Below are 22,228 nucleotides of genomic sequence, written 5' to 3'. Positions count from 1 at the left end.
GTGGTGAGTGAGCGAATTACACATATCTCCTCCCTTCCGCTCGCGCTGAAACTCGAGAGAGAGAAGTGACAGGTAGGAGGACGGTTGTGTAGCTACCAGACCAGACACACTCAGATGGACATGACTATCATAAATGTCAAACTCATGAAAGAATATGGTTCATAGGAAAGTCGGCAGTTGGTGAGAGAGACATTTATAAAAGTTTTGATGGGAAGTTGCCAGAGAAATGCAGATCAGTTTGAGAATACACTTTACAACTTCGATGTGGATAATTGAAGATTAAATATCACAATGAGTGGACACCAAACTTTTTAAAACTTTAAATTGTCATAACAAAAAGGAATATATAGCCCATATAAAATACGTGGGGTAGTGTCAAAATGATATGTCAACGGAAGGCGCTTGTCATTGGAGAATGATCACTAAATTAGATCAGAATACATTACAGAAGGAAGTTGACGATGTGTTCAACGGATCGAGACGAAATGCTCCCTTGGTTACAGACACTTTTTATCTTCTTCAAATGAAATAGCCCAAATTCTCAGTTTATCATGCATAGAAGGAGGATGCTTCGGGCACTCCCCGTTGTCATATTAACTTTTTTCATCATTTTATTCGTGGACTTTCAACTAAGGACGCGGAATCTCCACAAACTCAATACTATCCATAATGCGTCCGGTGGACACTTCCATCGCTCGATTCAAGAGGAGGCGAAGGAGCCACTAAAGTCGGCCAAGTTTCCTCGACAACCCGCTGCTGTCTCTACCATGAACCAAACTGTTGGTGGCTTACAAGCAGAGATACGGAGAAGGAGAGACAAGTTGAGGGCTTTGGAACGGAGAAGGGTCGTCGTCACTCCATCCCTGTTGAAGTTAACGGACATCTTCCTCGCGGTGAAGAGCACCAGGAGGTTCCACAGCACGCGCCTTTCTCTCCTTCTCGAGACGTGGATCTCCAAGACCAAGGCACACGTGAGTGTAATGAGTGTCATCCTGATTTATGATCGTGATTGATTGATCCAGCATGCATTCATCAAATTGATGTGGATTTCAAAACATGTGTTCATAAAAAAAAAAAAGCTACCTAATGATATAGGTACTTTGACGGGGGACCATTCAATTATCAAGTAACATTGAACTTTTGGGGGATAAAGTAGCCCACAAAAGTCAAAAATACTCATATCACTGTCTTGTTGCTTTACTGTAGGCCTAGTTCAGATTCATTTCATTGCAATAACCTAGATATCTTATCATTTATTATTGACATGGGATAACCAATAGCCTCAACAGTCCCCCTATTCCCAGATATTACATGGTAGGTGCACAGTGGTAACATGGGAATAGGTCGACAGTTATTACATGGTAGGTAACCTAACCTACTCAGTTATTGTTCAGCTCTTAGGGCTAGAGGGCCTGTTGATTGAGAAACACCGAATTTAGTCACTATGGCCCAACTCAGCTGGCCCTCTTCCTGTTTTGACCCGTCATGTTCTTTACAGAACAAAGCAGCACTTCCTACTTCTCTACTTTCTACGCTGAGTCAAGGTGACTAGGGCTTTGAGTATCAGACTATATCAGAGTTTTAGTGAAGCAAATGTGAAGCAGACCCTATCTTCCTAGGTCCTATCTTTAAGTGGCTTGTCAAAGCGAATTCCTAACATGCATCTAACAACTTAACACTTCTAGAATAAGTATTTGAGATGACTGTTGGAAGCTGTGGTTGTGTGAAATGACTGATAAGCAAATATAAATTGAGTATTTTGTATTGTAAAAGTTATAGAACACATCATTGGCAGTTGGCACTTGAAGTATAATTTCCTCAAAATATGAGGCACATTTTATACGTGCCTATTCTCTGAAGAAGTACGCAAATGTCACGATTCCTTCAGGTCATATAAAAGTATTTTGACTTTCTCTTCAGCTAGTGATTCAGATGGACAGACAGGGTGACGAATGGTTTGGTCCTCAGCAGATACTAAGTTTAGTCTTAGTTTTTAGAGAAGTGAAATCATCAGCTCTTTCTCTCTCCCCGTCTCTCTCTCTCTCTCTCTCTCTCTCTCTCTCTCCCTCTCCCCCGTCTCTCTCTTCAGCTGAGAGTCAGAACGGAAGCTCTGTAGAACCTCAGTGGAAATGTTTTTCCTCCAACAGTGGTGTCATGGCTACTATCTACAGATGATGTGTATATAGTCTAATGTTGCTTATTTTCATTTCTCACAAGTGGAACATTAACGCAAAGATTCTGGCTGTTTGTTTTTCTCGACCCTAACATACATGCACACACACGCGCACACACACACACAGTTCTATGTTCTCGTCATAGACTTCCTGTTCTCAGATCAGTTTCCGTTTCAGCATTGTTGCTCTGCGGCAGTGGCGTCCCCCTGGCACAGACAGCAAACACACACCATCCTGTAGTAGTGTTGTGTGTGTGTGTGTGTGTGTGTGTGTGTGTGTGTGTGTGTGTGTGTTTGAGTCAAAACAACACAACACAAAACATAAACCATGCTCTCCTGTCCATACTCCATTAGAAGAGACAGATGATTCAAAGTCACAGTAGTACACTGATACAGGACCGACCTGCATTAAAAGCAATAGGAGAGAAATATATTTCAGCTATGTTTTACGGCATGAGTAAAAGAGACAGATTTATCCTCTCAGCTCTCTCTCTCTCTCTCTCTCTCTCTCTCTCTCTCTCTCTCTCTCTCTCTCTCTCTCTCTCTCTCTCTCTCTCTCTCTCTCTCTCTCTCTCTCTCTCTCTCTCTCTCTCTCTCTCTCTCCCTCTCCCTCTCCCTCTCCCAGTCAACCCAGTCAACTCCCCCCTCCCACTGTCTAGTTTATGAGCCACTGCCAGCCCCCACTCAGCCATCTTGGCTCTTCAGCCTCTTTAGCCCAGGCAGAATGATGGGGCCTAGGGGACATTATGGAGCCGTGGTGCTAGTGCAGTTGCATGAATTATGACTGTCAGGGAGGAAACTAATGACACAGGGCCTCAGGTTCCCGAGCCAAGCAGTGCCTCTTTTGGTTTCATCAGCAAGGAATCGATCTGTGAAATACTCCTCCTTTGAACGAGTGATGGGATGGAGGGATGCGGAGGAGGAGGAGAAAGAAAAAGGGCCACAGGGGGAGGAGAGGAAGAGGAGGGCTATAAAATGGCTGAAGGGAAGATTTAGAGGTAGCTATACTTGATATGAGAGGTAGCGGGAGGCTGTACTGTTGTTTCAGTGGAGATAGATGGAGTGCAGATCGCATGGGTGTGTGTGTGTGTGTGTGTGTTGTCATGGGAAGACAGTGCTCTATGATAGATACAAGCGCTTCATCTAGTGCACTAAAGCTATTAAGGCGATCACTTAGGTTAATGCAAAGCCGGGGGCAAACACACACACAATGAGAGATAAGGAGAAAACGAGAGAGCGAGATAGAGAGAGAGAGAGAGAGAGAGAGAGAGAGAGAAAGAGAGAGTGAGAGACACAGAGAGAGAGAGAAAGAGAGAGAGAGAGAGAGATAGTCAGACAGAGAGAGAGAGAGAGAGAGAGAGAGAGAGAGAGAGAGAGAGAGAGAGAGAGAGAGAGAGAGAAATAGAGAGAGAGAGAGAGAGAGAGAGAGAGAGAGAGAGAGAGAGAGAGATAGACAGAGAGAGAGATAGAGAGAGACAGGAGGAGAGGAGTTACACTATTATATTACACAGTGGTACCGTGGTGAATTACACCCTGTAAAACACTGTTTTATCCACCCAGAGGCGGCTCTAGGCTACGTCCCAAATGGCATCCTATTCCCTACATAGTGCACTATATTCAGAATAGGGTGCCATTTGGGAGGGGCCTCCTCCTCAGGAGGAGTTTTATAGCTAGACTGTAATGGTTTGATAATGCTTAGGAGAGGGTTGAAACAGACACACACATGCACATCCTCACCCTTGCTATCTCTTCTCTCTCAGATGAAAGAGTACCAGACACTCTGAGTGAACAACACTTCCTTTTTTCCTCTCACCCATCTCCACCCTCTCCCTCTCCTATCTTTCCTCTATCCCCCTTTCACTCCCTGTACTCCACCCCCATCACTTCCTATGGAAGATTGGATCAGCAGTCAGTCACTGTTCATATCAGTGTGTGTGTGAGAGAGAGAGAGGCTGTGTGTGTGTTTCCATTAGCAGTCATACACTGTGGATAATATTAGAGTGGGAGCCCACTGGTAGGGCTCTTCTACACTACCTGACCAAAAGTATATGGACACCTGCTCATTAAAAATCTAATTCCAAAATCATGGGCATTAATATGGAGTTGGTCCCCCCTTTTTCTGCTAAAACAGCCTCCACTCTTCTGGAAAGGCTTTCCACTAGATGTTGGAACATTGCTGCAGGGACTTGCTTCCATTCAGCCACAAGAGCATTAGTGAGGTCGGGCACTGATGTTGGGCGATTAGGCCTGGCTCGCAGTCGGCGTTCCAATTCATCCCAAAGGTGTTCGATGGAATTGAGGTCAGGGCTCTGAGCAGGCCAGTCAAGTACATCCACACCGATCTCGACTAACCATTTCTGTATGGCAGGGTTCTTCAATTCCGGTCCTGGAGGGCCGAAACACCTCTGTTTTTCATCCTCTCCTTCTAATCAGGGGCTAATTCAGACCTGGGACACCAGGTGAGTGCAATTAACTACCAGGTAGAAATAAAAAACAGAAGTGTTTCGGCCCTCCAGGACCGGAATTGAAGAACCCTGCTGTATGGACTTCATTTTGTGCACGGGGGCATTGCCATGCAGAAACAGGAAAGGGCCTTCCCCAAACTGTTGCCACAAATTTGGAAGCACAGAATCGTCTAGAATGTCATTGTATGAAGTAGCGTTAAGATTTCCCTTCGGCCTAGCACGAACCATGAAAAACAGTCCCAGACCATTATTCCTCCTCCACCAAACTTTACTGTTGGCACTATGCATTGGGGCAGGTAGCGTTCTCCTGGCATCCGCTAAACCCAGATTCGTCCGTCGGACTGCCAGATCTGAAATTTGACGAACTGACTTGTTGAAAAGGTGGCATCCTATGACGGTGCCACGTTGAAAGTCACTGAGCTCTTCAGTAAGGCCATTCTACTGCACAATGGCGGTGTGCTCGATTTTATACACCTGTCAGCAACGGGTGTGGCTGAAATAGCCGAAATCCACTAATTTGAAGGGGTGTCCACATACTTTTGTATATTTACTGTATCTGTAGTTTCAGTTGTTGCTGTTGTTGCGACCAACAGAGGTCAGTAGTGGACCAGCTACACAGTGCTGTTCCACTGTAGACCTTCAGGGAAATAGATAGCATGCCATTTAGAAAACTGCTGAGAGAGAGAGAAGAGATTGTACTAGCTTTCTGAGTCTAATAATAATAATAATATGCCATTTAGCAGACGCTTTTATCCAAAGCGACTTACAGTCATGCGTGCATACATTTTTGTGTATGGGTTGTCCCGGGGATCGAACCCACTACCTTGGCGTTACAAGCACCGTGCTCTACCAGCTGAGCTACAGAGGACCACAGAGTCTACAGAGGAAGTGTTGGGAAGCAGAGGTCAAGGCTATGTCATCTCCTAATGGGAGGGTAGTGTTGCTGTTTCACACTGTCTTCAATGTAATGGCAGCTACGGTCAAAGGTTCAAGTGGATGTGTGACTGTGTGTGACTGTGTGTGTCTGTGTGTGTCTGTGTGTGTGTGTGTGTGTGTGTGTGTATGTGTGTGTGTGTGTGTATGTCTTCCCTTTAGCTAATGGTGCAGCCTGTTTCTGTCAGTATTAATCTGTCCTCCATTATCTGGCTTAGTGTGGGGGGGTGTGTTTCTGTCTGTGTGTGTGTGTGTGGGGGGGGGGTGTCTGTGTGTGTGTGTGTGTGTGTGTGGGGGTGTCTGTGTGTGTGTGTGTGTGTGGGGGGGGGTGTCTGTGTGTGTGTGTGTGGGGGGGGGTGTCTGTGTGTGTGTGTGTGTGTTATATCTCTCTCTCTCTTATGTTCCTTCTCTAGACGTTCATCTTTACAGACACAGAGGATGAAGACGTCAACTCCAGAGGTAGGTCTTCAACTCCACCAATCACAAGCAAGGAGAGACTTGTTGTATTAACAGTTGTAATGTTTAAGAGAGATAGTTGTTTATTAGACAACAGTTACAGTTTCTATCTAATTTAAGTCTCATGTCAGAGTGTTGTAAAATAAACACATCGAAAGGTGCTTTGACTGAAATTCTTTTTTATATTCAGGTTACAATTTGATCGTGACAGATTGTCCGTCGGACCACAGTCACCAGGCTCTGTCCTGTAAGATGTCTGCTGAATACGACCACTTCATGGCCTCCGACAATAAGTGAGTAACATATAGACTATCACTTTACAGGGCATTGAGATCACGTTAAAAAATAGAGAGTTCTATCAACATTTTGTACCTGTAGGATTTGTGTTCAAACCTGACTGAAGAAAGGGCAGAGACAAGGTTCCAGTGTTAACTTTAGAATCAAGCCTTGGTTGTAATTAGAACAGAGGAAAGGGCTCAACTGTTCACTTCAGTTGAGAACCGATCCATGTGTTGTCCCCTCTCTCTCCAGGTGGCTGTGTCACGTTGACGATGATAACTATGTGAATCCTGGAGCTCTTCTCTCCCTACTCTCAGCCTTCCCCCAGGATGGTGATGTCTACGTAGGCAAGCCCAGCCTCGACCACCCCATCAAGGCCCATGAACTGCTGGAGGGCAACAAGACGGTATGCTCCCACCATGCACTGCATAGAGCTTAGAGCATAGAGCTGAAAGCTATATTCCAATGCACAATACAATGCTTCATTCTAGCCTTATGTTAAAGACATGTTTGGGAACTTTGGGTCCTACTAAGTATTCTTTAAACCTCCCGCTTTGGGCTGGATTTGTCAATGTGTAGTTCATACATGCATCATCTATGAGGAGAATTGCTGTCTTACCTCAATTAGCCACGAAATCCCTAGTTTGAAACATTTAGCCAATGAGCTTCAGCCCCTCGCCATTTGAGTGACAGCTAGCAAGATGCACACACAGTAGAGCGAGAGAGAGAGAGACCAATGACGTGGTGCACATATCTGCACATATCTGCCGTAGTACGCCATTTTCGGGTACCACTTTTGGCTCGTGAGCACTACTTTCAGAACTACTGGCTAAAAAGTATACAAAAGTACCGGAGAATCTCTTTAAGTAGTATGTTACTGTGGTCATTAGAATATGTCTTTCTGTCTCCCTTCACTGATATGTTTGATCGTTTGATGCCAAGATGGTTCCCATGGGAATTCTAAACCTCAAACAGAGTTGGCCAAGCACTGTAAATTATTCAAGTCATTCCACATCTCTCCTCTTTCAATTCACTTCTCATCAGGAATGGAGGGATGGAAGGATGAAGGGATGATTGTAGATCCATCTATTTATATGTTTTTAGTCACCGTGGAGTGTTTTTCTAACCGGAGGGTTGAGTGGTGATTGGCATGTTATTGGTTATTGATCTAAGAACCATGTCATCAAGTGGACGTGTCAAAGACACCCCAGGGGATAGGCTGTCAACCAGCAGGATCGGTCACTAGATAAGCATGTGTCTTGTGTATGTGTCATTTACAGTAGAAAAATGACTGTTTTGAGCCTAAGTGTATCTTGGTTCCGGAGAGTGCCTCGCAAAGCTCTCTCTCTCTCTCTCTCTCTCTCTCTCTCTCTCCCTCCCTCCTCCTCTTCCTCTTCCTCTTCCTCTTCCTCCTCCTCCTCCTCCTCCTCCCTGGTTAGAGAGTACATTTATCGTTGACAGTAGGACAGGCCTCAGACTCCCTAAAGAAAGGGAACACAAGGTGGGAGCACAGGAGGATGAGAGGAGAGGGGGACTCCAGAGAGGGAGGAGGAGAGGAGAGGAGGAGAGGGGGACTCCAGAGAGGGAGGAGGAGAGGACCTTGTGAGAATGATGATACATACACCTGTTGTGATTTACCCTGCTGTCACGGCAACCGATACACAACAAAAACAACAACAACAACTCTGCGACAACAGTTGTCTAGACATCCTGCCCATTATCTGATTTGCATGACAATTACCAAACAAATAACAGATATAATGTCAGTTTGACAAATGCTACACAAATATAAACATACATTATCCCCTTGACTAATGCTAAACACATACGAGATAAATAGCACACAAAATATGCAAGTCAGACTTTTATAAATGCTTAAAAGAGGCATATTCAAGACTCATAGCAAAGTGAGTCAGAGAGAACTGAGAAAGTCTATTGTTGTAAGTATATCACAGAATATGATGAGTTTGAGGGCAAACTGAGGACAGAAAATGTTGCATCATTGTTGTGGATGGAGGGAGTTTCCTCTACCTGTTCAAGCACATCAACCTTTAGATGATTAATTATGTCAGGGAGGTGGAAGTCTGACAGAGGTGGAAGTCTGTGCTCTGTTCATGTCTTGTATTGAACGTAACTGTTCCAAAGAGAAGTGCAGTTCTGGTTGGTGATTGGCTGTGTGTGTGTGTGTTTTTCTTTCTAGAAAGAAGTGCAGTTCTGGTTTGCCACAGGAGGCGCAGGGTTCTGTCTGAGTCGCAGACTAGCTGAGAAGATGGCTCCATGGGCTAGGTGAGGAGTGTGTGTGTGTGTGTGTGTCTGTGTATGAGTGTGTGTGTGTGTGTGTGTCTGTGTATGAGTGTGTGTGTGTGTGTGTCTGTGTATGAGTGTGTGTGTGTGTGTCTGTGTATGAGTGTGTGTGTGTGTGTGTGTCTGTGTGTGTTTGGGTCAAGAGGGAACTCTAGTCCATGAGAACACGTGTGTGTAGGTGTCTGTCTGTGTGAAAGAGAGAGAGACAGTGAGTGTATATCTGGGAGTGTATCTGACAGTGTGTGTTTGGGTCATTGGACATACAGTCTGTGTATATGCTTGTCTTTATGTGACTGTACATGTATGTGTGACTGTCCGGTCTGGGTTTGAGTCAATGTGGGTGTATCTATATCTGACTGTGTGTGTGTGTGTGTGTGTGTGTGTGTGTCTACCTGTCTGTCTAGTGGTCCCAGGTTTGAGCAGACGTCAGCAGTGATCCGTCTGCCAGATGACTGTACAGTAGGCTTCATCATAGAGAGGAGACTGGGGATATCCATGGTCCACAGTTCAATGTTCCACTCTCACCTGGAGAACCTGTTACTGCTGACGCCCAGCAATATACCTCTACAGGTCAGTTACACACACACCCAGCAATATACCTCTACAGGTTAGATACACACACACACCCAGCAATATACCTCTACAGGTCAGATACACACACACCCAGCAATATACCTCTACAGGTTAGATACACACACACACCCAGCAATATACCTCTACAGGTTAGATACACACACACACCCAGCAATATACCTCTACAGGTTAGATACACACACACACCCAGCAATATACCTCTACAGGTTAGATACACACACACACCCAGCAATATACCTCTACAGGTTAGATACACACACACACCCAGCAATATACCTCTACAGGTTAGATACACACACACACACCCAGCAATATACCTCTACAGGTTAGATACACACACACACACAGCAATATACCTCTACAGGTCAGATACACACACACTCATGAATGCACAAATGCACACACACACTCATGCAAATAATTTCTGCCTCATGTAATGTGTTTTCTCTCTTAAGTTTTATCGTGTGTGTGTGTTCTCTCTAGGTGACTCTCAGTTATGGGTTGTTTGAGAACAAGATGAACAGTGTGGAGCTGAAGGGACTCTTCTCCAAGGAGGATGATCCCTCCAGGTCAGTACCAACCAGTGGGTCAGAAGTTTACATACACTAAGTTGACTGTGCCTTTAAACAGCTTTGAATATTCCAGAAAAAATGATGTCATGGCTTTAGAAGCTTCTGATAGGCTAATTGACATCATTTGAGTCAATTGGAGGTGTACCTGTGGATGTATTTCAAGGCCTACGTTCAAACTCAGTGCCTCTTTGCTTGACATCATGGGAAAATCAAAAGAAATCAGCCAAGACCTCAGGAAATAAATTGTAGACCTCCACAAGTCTGGTTCATCCTTGGGAGCAATTTCCAAACGCCTGAAGGTAACACGTTCATCTGTACAAACAATAGTACGCAAGTATAAACACCATGGGACCACGCAGCCATCATACCGCTCAGGAAGGATACGCATTCTGTCTCCTAGAGATTAACGTACTTTGGTGCGAAAAGTGCAAATCAATCCCAGAACAACAGCAAAGGACCTTGTGAAGATGCTGGAGGAAACAGGTACAAAATTATCTATATCCACAGTAAAACAAGTCCTATATCGACATAACCTGAAAGGGCGCTCAGCAAGGAAGAAGCCACTGCTCCAAAACCACCATATAAAAGCCAGACTACGGTTTGCAACTGCACATGGGGACAAAGATCGTACCTTTTGGAGAAATGTCCTCTGGTCTGATGAAACAAAAATAGAACTGTTTGGCCATAATGACCATCGTTATGTTTGGAGGAAAAAGGGGGACGCTTGCAAGCCGAAGAACACCATCCCAACCGTGAAGCACGGGGGTGGCAGCATCATGCTGTGGGGGTGCTTTGCTGCAGGAGGGACTGGTGCACTTTACAAAATAGATGGCATCATGAGGAAGGAAAATTATGTGGATATATTGAAGCAACATCTCAAGACAACAGTCAGGAGGTTAAAGCTTGGTCACAAATGGGTCTTCCAAATGGACAATGACCCCAAGCATACTTCCAAAGTTGTGGCAAAATGTCTTAAGGACAACAAAGTCAAGGTATTGGAGTGGCCATCACAAAGCCCTGACCTCAATCCTATAGAACATTTGTGGGCAGAACTGAAAAAGTGTGTGTGCGCAAGGAGGCCTACAAACCTGACTCAGTTACACCAGCTCTGTCAGGAGGAATGGGCCAAAATTCACCCAACTTATTATGGGAAGCTTGTGGAAGGCTACCCAAAACGTTTGACCCAAGTTAAACAATTTAAAGGCAATGCTACCAAATACTAATTGAGTGTATGTAAACTTCTGACCCACTGGGAATGTGATTAAGAAATAAAAGCTGAAATATATCATTCTCTCTACTATTATTCTGACATTTCACATTCTTAAAATAAAGTGGTGATCCTAACTGACCTAAGACAGTGTCACGATTGTTTACGAACGAGAAGGACCAAGGCGCAGCGTGATAAGCATACATGTTTATTTAACGAATAAACACCACGACAAAACAACAAACGAAACGTGAAGTTCAAGGTAGCATACAAACAACATACCTTACACGGAACAAGATCCCACAACTAACAGGTGCCAAAAGGCTGCCTAAGTATGGTCCCCAATCAGAGACAACGAGCGACAGCTGCCTCTGATTGGGAACCACACAGGCCAACATAGATCTAGACATACTAGAATCTAACATAGACAATCAACATAGCCAAACACAACACAGAAAATACACACCCTGACTCAACAAATACAAGTCCCTTGAGTCAGGGCGTGACAGTACCCCCCCCCAAAGGTGCGGACTCCGACCGCGCCACATAAACCTAACAGGGTAGGGGCCGGGTGGGCATTCTGCCTCGGAGGCGGATCCGGCTCCGGGCGTGACCACCACTTACTCTCCACCTCCCTGTTGCGCCCCTGGTCTGGTCTGGACCTCGGCGCGCTGCTTCCCCTCTCCTTCCTCCCACGACGTACCAAGCCCTGTCTGGACCCTGGTGTGGGAGACCCCGAACCTGGAGAAGGGCTGACGTCTGGGTCTGGACTGGAACCGCTGACTGGAGCTGGACCCGACGACGGTGGATCGAACTGCTCTGCCTCCGGAGTGGAGCCGCTGACTGGAGCTGGATCAGGCACCGGTGGAGCGGACTGCTCTGGCTCCGGAGTGGAGCGGCTGACCGGAGCTGGACTGGACCCCGTGGAGCGGATTTCTCTGGCTCCGGAGTGGATCCGCTGACCGGAGTAGGACTGGACCCCGGTGGAGCGGATTGCTCTGGCTCCGGAGTGGAGCAGCTGACCGGTGCCGGACCAGGCACCGGTGGAACAGACACGGACCGTGCCGGACTGGACACACGCACCACTGGCTTGGTGCGGGGAGCAGGAACTGGCCGGACCGGGCTGACAACGCGCACCACTGGCTTGGTGCGGGGAGCAGGAACGGGCCGTACCGGACTGGCGACGCGCACCACTGGCCTGGTGCGGGGAGCAGGGACAGGCCGGGCCGGACTGGCGACGCGCACCACTGGCTTGGTGCGAGGGGCAGGAACAGGCCGGACCAGGCTGGCGACGCGCACCACTAGCTTGGTGCGAGGGACAGGAACAGGCCGGACCGGGCTGGCGACGCGCACCACTGGTTTGGTGCGAGGGGCAGGAACAGGCCGGGCCGGGCTGGCGACGCGCACCACTGGTTTGGTGCGAGGGGCAGGAACAGGCCGGGCCGGGCTGGCGACGCGCACCACTGGTTTGGTGCGAGGGGCAGGAACAGGCCGGGCCGGGCTGGCGACGCGCACCACTGGCTTGGTGCGAGGGGCAGGAACAGGCCGGGCCGGGCTGGCGACGCGCACCACTGGCTTAGTGCGAGAAGCAGGAACGGGTCGGGCCGTACTGGGAACACGCACCACTGGCTTAGTGCGGGGAGCAGGAACGGGCCGGACCGTTCTGGGAACATAAACCACTGGCTTAGTGCGGGGAGCAGGAACGGGTCGGGCCGTACTGGGAACACGCACCACTGGCTTAGTGCGGGGAGCAGGAACGGGCCGGACCGTACTGGGAACACACACCACTGGCCTTGTGCGGGAAGCAGGAATGGGTCGGGCCGTACTGGGAACACGCACCACTGGCTTAGTGCGGGGATCAGGAACGGGCCGGACCGGACTGGCGACACGCACCACTTGCTTGGTGCGAGGAGCGGGACTCGATTCCCTTATAAATCCTTCTGCTGCCTAACTAGCTCCTCTCGCCGTGCCTCTACACTCTCCTTCTCCCTTATAGCCTCCTGTAGCTCCTCCCTCTGACCAAATAACTCCTGCTCACTCTGAACCAATAGCCCCCGTAACCTGGTGGCCTCCTCTCCTAACCTGCAGAATCGCCCTGTCGCTGCCTCCTGCTGCCTCGTCGTCCACACCGTGTGCCCCCCCAAAAAATGTTCTTGGGGTTGCCTCTCGGGTCTCCGTCGTCTGCACTGTTGGCGCCGTTTCTCCTCTCCTACCTGGGCATCCTCATTCATCGCCCTCCGGTAACGGACGGCCTCCTCCTCTGTAATTCTCCCCCAACCGAGGAGGACATCTACTAATGTCACCTCCTGTTGAATTCCCGGCGTTTGCTCCTGAACACGCTGCTTGGTCCTCGTTTGGTGGGATCTTCTGTCACGATCGTTTACGAACGAGAAGGACCAAGGCGCAGCGTGATAAGCATACATGTTTATTTAACGAATAAACACCACGACAAAACAACAAATGAAACGTGAAGTCCAAGGTAGCATACAAACAACATACCTTACACGGAACAAGATCCCACAACTAACAGATGCCAAAAGGCTGCCTAAGTATGGTCCCCAATCAGAGACAACGAGCGACAGCTGCCTCTGATTGGGAACCACACACGCCAACATAGATCTAGACATACTAGAATCTAACATAGACAATCAACATAGCCAAACACAACACAGAAAATACACACCCTGACTCAACAAATACAAGTCCCTTGAGTCAGGGCGTGACAGACAGGGAATTTTTACTAGGATTAAATGTCAGGAATTGTGAAAAACTGAGTTTAAATGTATTTGGCTAAGGTGTATGTAAACTTCCGACTTCAACTGTATGTACTGTACATATAGGTAGGGGTAAAGTTACTAGGCAACAGAATAGATAATAGACAGAAGCAGCAGCGTATGTGGTGAGTGTGAAAGTGTGTGTGAGTGAGTGTGTGTGAGTGAGTGTGTGTGTGGCATCAGTCTGCATTTGTGTGCATGTTACGTGTGTGTGGGCATATGTAGTGTATGTGTGTGTACGTGCAGTGCATTCGGAAAGTATTCAGACCCCTTGACTTTTTCCACATTTTGTTACATTACAGCCTTATTCTAAAATTGATGATATTGTTTTTTTCCTCATCAATCTACACACATTAACCCATAATGACAAAGCAAAAACAGGTTTTTATAAATGTTTGCTAATTTATAAAATAAAATAAATGGAAATATCACATTTACATAAGTATTCAGACCCTTTACTCAGTACTTTGTTGAAGCACCTTTGGCAGCGATTACAGCCTTGAGTCTTCTTGGGTATGACACTACAAGCTTGGCACACCTGTATTTGGGGAGTTTCTCCCATTCTTCTCTGCAGATTCTCTCAAGCTCTGTCAGGTTGGATGGGGAGCGTCGCTGCACAGCTATTTTCTCTCCAGGGTTCAAGTCCGGGCTCTGGCTGGGCCACTCAAGGACATTAAGACTTGTCCCGAAGCCACTCCTGCGTTGTCTTGGCTGTGTGCTTAGGGTCGATGTCCTGTTGGAAGGTGAACCTTCGCCCCAGTCTGAGGTCCTGAGCGCTCTGGAGCAGATTTTCATCAAGGATCTCTCTGTACTTCCCTCGATCCTGACTAGTCTCCCAGTCCCTGCCACTGAAAAACATCCCCACAGCATGATGCTGCCACCACCATGCTTCACTGTAGGGATGGTGCCAGGTTTCCTTCAGACGTCACACTTGGCATTCAGGCCAAAGAGTTCAATATTGGTTTCATCAGAGCAGAGAATCTTGTTTCTCATGGTCTGAGAGTCTTTTAGGTGCCTTTTGGCAAACTCCAAGCGGGCTGTCATGTGCCTTTTACTGAGGAGTGGCTTCCGTCTGGCCACTCTACCATAAAGGCCTAATTGGTGGAGTGCTGCAGAGATGGTTGTCCTTCTGGAAGGTTCTCCCATCTCCACAGAGTAACTGTGGAGCACTTTCAGAGTGACCATTGGGTTCTTGGTCACCTCCCTGACCAAGGCCCTTCTCCCCTGATTGCTCAGTTTGGCCGGGCGGCCAGCTCTAGGAAGAGTCTTGGTGGTTCCAAACTTCTTCCATTTAAGAATGATGGAGGCCACTGTGTTCTTGGGGACCTTCAATGCTGTAGACATTTTTCGCTACCCTTCCCCAGATCTGTGCCTCGACACAATCCTGTCTCTGAGCTCTACGGACAATTCCTTCGACCTCATGGCTTAGTTTTTGCTCTGACATGCACTGTCAACTGTGGGACCTTATATAGACAGGTGTGTCAATTGAATTTACCACAGGTGGACTCCAATCAAGTTGTAGAAACATCTCAAGGACGATCAATGGAAACAGGATGCACCTGAGCTCAATTTCGAGTCTCATAGCAAAGGGTCTGAATACTTATGTAAACAAGGTTTTTCTGTTTTATTTGTTTTTATATAAATGAACAAACATTTATAAAAACCTGTTTTCACTTTGTCATTATAGGTTATTGTGTGTAGATTGATGAGGATTTTTATTTATTTAATCAATTGTAGAATAAGGCTCTAATGTAACAAAATAGGGAAAAAGGGAAAGGTTCTGAATACTTTCCGAATGCACTCTATATGTGTGTGTTGTGTGTTGGGGTGTCAGTGTAAGTATATGTGAGTGTGTGGGTAGAGTCCAGAGTGTGTGCATAGCATCAGTGCAAGAGAGTTAGTGCAAAAAATGATCAGTGCAGGTAGTCCGGATAACCATTTTATTAGCTATTTAGCAGTCTTGTACATCGGTCTCATAGCTTGGGGGTAGAAGCTGTTCAGGGTCCTAGTAAGGCTTGTCATGTATATGCATGTATATGCCCTTTAAAGATGCAGTAAAAAGAAAAATCATCTTACTTGTCGATTCAATGTTAATTAATTGTATTTCTGTATGTGTAATAATGGTATATTTCATCATATAGAATGTTCTGTCATTCTTTGCAGGTTTAAGACGGTCCACTGTCTACTCTACCCACTGACCGGCTGGTGCCCTTGAAGACTCCAACTCCCAGCAGCACCTGGGCCTCCTGAGACTTTCCTAAATGGTGTCTTCACTTCCTGGATTCTCGGGGTGCGTCTCAATAATCTCTCTTTTCTCCTGAAGTTTACACTGGTTTACTACTTCCAACAAATGTAAAAGTAGTGGGTTGGTGGAGGTATGGGCTAGTGGGAGTTTCTCCCTTATGTCTTACACCAGGCATTTACTTTTAAATCAGTGTGCAAACTTTGGGAGCAAGGAGCGATAATTTGGGACACAGCCCTGGTTTTGCATGGACGCAACAGTGACTACAAGCACTAGTCTTGTGCAGAATGCAGTGTGCACTTCCTGTAACCTATCTACTTATTTTATGAGTTCTATGAGCCCTCTAGAGTGATTAACAAGACAGCACTTGCATCATTTATTGGCAGGTGTGTATATTTGTTGAACAGAGACCAAAATAAATCTGCATATATTTGTAACTTTTTAAAATAGATTTGTATAACTTCTTTGATGAACTCTGGTGAAATTAACTGCTGTAAAATATGTACATATTTTGAAAAGTTTTTGTTCATCTGTTCTGTTATGACTGCAAAAATGTTTTGAAATTGTTGGATAGGCTAGTTTCTTCTATTTTAACACATTTTTTAACTTTAAAAGTGTATTCACGTTCCAGTCTGGGCTGTCTGTACATAGTTCCTGGTTTCTGCAAAGCCTGAAAGGATGACCATGGTTTATACAGTCTTGAAGAAGAGGTGTTTGTGGGGGTGCTTTGTGTGTACTGGAGATACAGTGTGTGTGTGTGTGTGACAAGGAGTGTGTGTCCTTCTAGACTCTTTCTACTATTATGAGAAACATTTGGATCTGGAACGGAGCGTAGGGGGCCTCAAGCGGAGAAATTATATATTTAAAAAAACATTACTAGTATTATTTTTTGAAATGGTGCCCAGGTCACGAGGCCCCTTGATGATATGAGGCCTGAGGCTATTGCCTCTTCTGCCTAATGTTAAGTCTGCCACTGCAGACTACACACACCACAACCACTCCATATTCAGTGAGGCTATGAGCAATGATTTAGGCCAGTGTGTGTATGTGATGTGTGTGTGTGATGTGTGTGTGTGTGACAGTGAGTAGTGTGTGTGTGTGTCTCATATATCTCATATGAAGGAGAGTGAGTAGATCTGAGCTAGAGATGACAGGTGAGATTCACTGGGTCATAGCGGTTAGGGATTCTCAGAGGACTGAGGGGGATACAGGCAATCGGTGAAGGGTTACATAAGATTGGGGATTGTGATTGACAGTCTGTGTGTGTGATCTCAGTGTGTGTGTTCCCTCTCAGTGTGTCTATCTCTAGTGGTGCATGGACACCTCTCTTCCCCCATGTTCACCCAGAGGAATACACAGAAACAGTGAGGGGTGTACTCAACCGTCACCTCAAGGACACACACACCCTCTCTCTGTGTGTGTGTGTGTGTGTGTATCTCTGTGTGTCTCTGTGTTAGTTTGTGTGCTAATGTGTGTATCTCTCTGTCTCTGTGTGTGTGTGTCACCAGGGAGAAGGGACTAACTCTCCACAGTATGACTCATATCCTCACTGGTCTCAGAGGTGGCTTAATGTCATGATAGTCCCGTGTAGCTCAGTTGGTAGAGCATGGCGCTTTCAACACCAGGGTTGTGGGTTTGATTCCCATGGGGGTCCAGTATGAAAATGTATGCACTCACCACTGCAAGTCGCTCTGGATAAGAGCGTCTGCTACAATGTAGAATTATAGGTGTGTGTGATGTGACTCAATGTTGTTACTATAAAACGTGTGCGTACTGCTGCTCTATAAACCTAGAATGAAAAATAAAGCAGCGATTGGTCCACTGTAGGGATGAAACGGACCCAGGCTGTGATAGCTGGAGTGTAGCACTCACTGTTATAGCTGTGTGTGTGTGTGTGTGTGTGTTGCACTCAGCGCTGCAGTTTCATCTTCCGTCCGTCTCATAAAACCGGTAAACAGGATTCTAAAAGGTAGTCAGGGAAAGAATTGAGGGAGAACACACGTTGCCCTGGGTCTCAATGTTCCATTTGAGAACTGTCTAGATCTGTCTACATCACCCGGCTGAGCGGAGTGTGTGTGTGTCTACAGAGAACGACTGAACAAAGCTATTCTCATCTCTTAGTATTTGTGTATCCACTGACCCTGACAAACCAACATTGATCCAGACAATTTCAAGCCTGAACTATTGTTTAAAGAAGAATGGGAGACAAGACAGAATGTGTAAACACGACAGAATGGGGGTCAAGACAGAATGGGTAAACACGACAGAATGGGTAAACTAGACAGAATGGATAAAAACAAGACATAATGGGTAACAAGACAGAAATTCAGCTGTACCGAGCAGCTGTACCGGGTGTATGGCGTCATGTGGGTGAGTGGTTTGCTGATGTCAACGTTGTGAACGGAGTGCCCCATGGTGGCGGTGGGGTTATGGTATGGGCAGGCATAAGCTACGAACAACAAACACATTTGCATTTTATCTATGTCAATTTGAATGCACGAGATCCTGAGACCCATTGCTGTGCCATTCATCCGCCACCATCACCTCATGTTTCAGCATGATAATGCACGGCCCCATGTCACAAGGATCTGTACACAATTCCTGGAAGCTGAAAATGTCCCAGTTCTTCCATGGCCTGCATAGTCACCAGACATGTCACCCATTGAGCATGTTTGGGATGCTCTGGATCGATGTGTACGACAGCGTGTTCCAGTTCCCGCCAATATCCAGCAACTTCGCACAGCCATTGAACAGGAGTGGGACAACATTCCATAGGCCACAATCAACAGCTTGATCAACTCTATGCGAAGGAGATGTGTCGCGCTGCATGAGGCAAATGGTGGTCACACCAGATACTGACTGGTTTTCTGATCCACGCCCCTACCTTTTTTTAAAGGTATCTTTAACCAACGGGTGCATATCTGTATTCCCAGTCATGTGAAATCCATAAATTAGGGCCTAATTTATTTATTTCAATTGACTGATTTCCTTTTCCTTATATGAACTGGTACTCAGTAAAATCTTTGAAATTGTTGCATGTTGCGTTTATATTTTTGTTCAGTGTAAACATATGTTTCCCATGCCAATAAAGCCATTTGAAAATAATTGAATTGAGAAAGAGAGGGAGATTAGAGCATGAGAGAGAGAGAGAGAGAGAGAGAAGAGAGAGAGAGAGAGAAGAGAGAGAGAGAGAGGGAGGAGAGAGAAGGAGAGAGCGAGAGAGAGAAAGATAAGAGAGAGAGAAGAGAGAGGGAGAGAGAAGGAGAAGAGAGAGAGAGAGAGATGGAGAGAGAGAGAGAGAAGAGAGAGAGAGAGAAGAGAGCAAGAGTGAAAGAGCATAGGGAGAGAGAGAGAGAGTGCTCAGGAATATACCACAAAGAAACTGACAGACATTTAGTGGGAAACTTAGTCCAGATTGAGGAGTGGCTCATGCAAACCACATCCTGTCAGTGTTCTGTTCAAATAGAGAGGTTGCCATAGTGACACACATGTACTGTAGCTGGTGGGGCTCCATTAGAGCAGAGGAGAAGATGAAAACAAAAAATAGAAGAATGATTCATACACAGTAGGTGTTCTTTCTGAGATAGACCTCCTCATTGGCTAAGTACTGTAAGTAGGTAACTTAGTCCAGCTTGAGGAGTGGCTCATCAGACTCATCTGGACTGGCAGAGAAAGTGCTGTCAAGTGGAGAGGTTGCCATAGTGACACATGTAGCTGGTGTGCCTCATTAGAGCGGGGGAGAAGAGGGGAGAGGAGAGATGAGAAAAGGAGAGGAGAGAAGAGAAAAGGAGAGGAGAGAAGAGAAAAGGAGAGGAGAGATGAGACAAAAGGAGAGGAGAGAAAAGGAGAGGAGAGAAGAGAAAAGGAGAGGAGAGATGGGAGAAAAGGAGAGGAGAGGAGAGAAAAGGAGAGGAGAGAAGAGAAAAGGAGAGGAGAGGAGAGAAAAGGAGAGGAGAGAAGAGAAAAGGAGAGGAGAGATGAGAGCCATTGACTCATCAGCTATTAACTTAATTGAGATGGTCATTGACTGATGGGTGCATGGTGGGTGTGTGAGAGAGAGAGTTTTTGTGCTCAAACTTGTGTGTGTGTGTGTGTGTGTGTGTGTGTGTGTGTGTGTGTGTGTGTGTGTATGTGTGTGTCAGAGAGAGAAATAGCGAGCCGGAGAGGTTGTGTGCTGCACTAAGGGAGATGGAGAGTCCTTTTAGAGACTGCTACTGGCTAGTTCAATGCTATCCAAAGCTGCTTTATTAGGCTGGGGGAGAGTGTAGTGTGTATGTGTGTGTGGGGTGTGTGTGTGTATTGCCCTCCCTTTATTAGGTTGCAACTCAACAACCCTCACTGCTACTTCCATGGAGACAGCACAGCACTGTGGCCCTGCTGGGTCTCTCTCTCTCTCTCTCTCTCTCTCTCTCTCTCTCTCTCTCTCTCTCTCTCTCTCTCTCTCTCTCTGGCTCTCGCTCTCTACCTCCCTCCCCCCTCTCACAAACAAAGCTTTTGAAAATACACTATATATACAAATGTACAGTATATACAATAAAATGGAGCACACGGCCATGCAATCTCCATAGACAAACACTGGCAGTAGAATTGCCTTACTGTAGAGCTCAGTGACTTTCAACGTGGCACAGTCATAGGATACCACCTTTCCAACAAGTCAGTTCGTCCAATTTCAAAGCGGTAGGCCTCACAAGTTCACGGAACGGGACTGCCGAGTGCTGAAGTGCATAGCGCGTAAAGATTGTCTGTCCTCGATTGCAACACTCACTACCGAGACTGGCCAGCACAGAGCCCTGACCTCAACCCTATCGAACACCTTTGGGATTAATTGGAACGCCGACTGCGAGCCAGGCCTAATCGCCCCAACATCAGTGCCCGACCTCACTAATGCTCTTGTGGCTTATTGGAAGCAAGTCCCCGCAACAATGTTCCAACATCTAGGAGGCTGTTATAGCAGCAAAGGGGGGACCAACTCCATATTAATGCCCATCATTTTGGAATGAGATGTTCGACAAGCAGGTGTCCACATACTTATGGTCATGTAGTGTAGAAGGAAGGACGTGTTCATGACTAAATTAACATACAAACACATTCTACATAAATATATATACACAATTATTGTATATATATTCACAGCCATGAAACAAAACATGTCTACATACTGCACACACACACACACACACACACACACACACACACACACACACACACACACACACACACACACACACACACACACACACATACAACACTGATTCTGTATGTGGTATCGGAGGAGAGAAGATGAGGTAATGAGTGAAGGAGCGATAACAAGAAAGAGGGTAGGGAACGAGGGAATGTGTTAGAGACTAAATGAACTCCCCAAGACAGATGGCTAGGGGAAGAGGGAGATCCTCCTTTTCTTTTTTTTTATCTTCCTTTCATCAAAAAACAAAACAAACCGCCTTTTCACCAGCTGTGAGGCCGCGATACCACTGCCAACCACCAGGGTGCAGCACCTTATCAATCAATCCAATGCAGCACTAATCGTATACAATGGCGGCTACGCCTGAACAAGATAAACACATTCAATGATGGGGTCTCCTTCTAGTCAAAGTGTCAAGGCCGCAGTTACCTTAGTGTGCAATATAGCGAGTGCGGTTCTTGGAATTTTTGTAGCTGGCTTGTGTGTTGAGAAGGAGGGAGAGAGCTAGAGAGAGATGGAGGGAGAGAGAGAGAGAGAGTGATGGGGAGAGAAAAGGAAGGAGAGAGAACAGGACAAAGGGTGGTAGGGAGGGAGATCAAGAGAAAAAGAGAGAGAAAGTGTGTGTGACAGAGAGATAGAGGGAGATAGAGGGATGGAAGGAGAGAGAGAGATGAGAGAGAAAGAGAGAGAGAGAGGAGAGAGAAAGAGAGAGAGTAAGATAGAGAGATAAATAGAGAGAGAGGAGAGAGGGGGACTGAGGGAAAGGCAAAGGGAAACGAGAGAGAGAGGTTGATGTGATGTGAGCTGAGAAAGGAGAACATCAAAAGGAAGTGAACTAACTGACTCACATGGTTACCATGGTGCCCATGCACCCCCAGCAGTGACGCCATCTCTGTGCACCCAAACACCTTTGAAGCTCCGAAGGAGGTTAGGAAGCTTCCATTTTGAGGTGCAGCCGGCCGAGTAACATGACATGGGGACCGGATGGGGTGCATCTCAATAGTCAAACGTGGCTCTCCTCATGTCCTCTCTTTCATCTGCAGTGAT

At 46.4% G+C, this 22,228-nt stretch overlaps 1 protein-coding gene across 1 annotated transcript; it reads left to right on the top strand.

Annotated features, from left to right (window-relative positions):
• The first annotated feature begins 65 nt into the window (after nt 1-65).
• On the top strand, nt 66-16,872 carry mfng (MFNG O-fucosylpeptide 3-beta-N-acetylglucosaminyltransferase). The gene is made up of 8 exons (XM_041867366.2): nt 66-971; nt 5,985-6,030; nt 6,218-6,320; nt 6,559-6,712; nt 8,507-8,592; nt 9,015-9,180; nt 9,688-9,773; nt 15,921-16,872. The coding sequence occupies exons 1-8, from the start codon at nt 552-554 to the stop codon at nt 15,970-15,972; spliced, it is 1,113 nt and encodes a 370-aa protein (XP_041723300.2). The 5' UTR covers nt 66-551; the 3' UTR covers nt 15,973-16,872.
• Nucleotides 16,873-22,228: the final 5,356 nt, after the last annotated feature.

Source organism: Coregonus clupeaformis, chromosome 38 (genome assembly GCF_020615455.1).
Source record: "Coregonus clupeaformis isolate EN_2021a chromosome 38, ASM2061545v1, whole genome shotgun sequence".
In the NCBI taxonomy this organism is placed as follows: Eukaryota; Metazoa; Chordata; class Actinopteri; order Salmoniformes; family Salmonidae; genus Coregonus; species Coregonus clupeaformis.
Note: the sequence above shows the minus strand (reverse complement) of the source record. Positions and strands in the feature narration are given on the sequence as shown.

What these genes read in the sequence shown, in the direction of transcription:
- mfng (XM_041867366.2), top strand. Translation starts at nt 552, where the DNA reads ATGCATAGAAGGAGGATGCTTCGGGCACTCCCCGTTGTCATATTAACT. An exon ending in TGCTGGAGGGCAACAAGACG is followed by an intron (nt 6,713 to 8,506) that starts GTATGCTCCCAC and finishes TTTTCTTTCTAG; the next exon opens with AAAGAAGTGCAGTTCTGGTT. An exon ending in CCAGCAATATACCTCTACAG is followed by an intron (nt 9,181 to 9,687) that starts GTCAGTTACACA and finishes TGTTCTCTCTAG; the next exon opens with GTGACTCTCAGTTATGGGTT.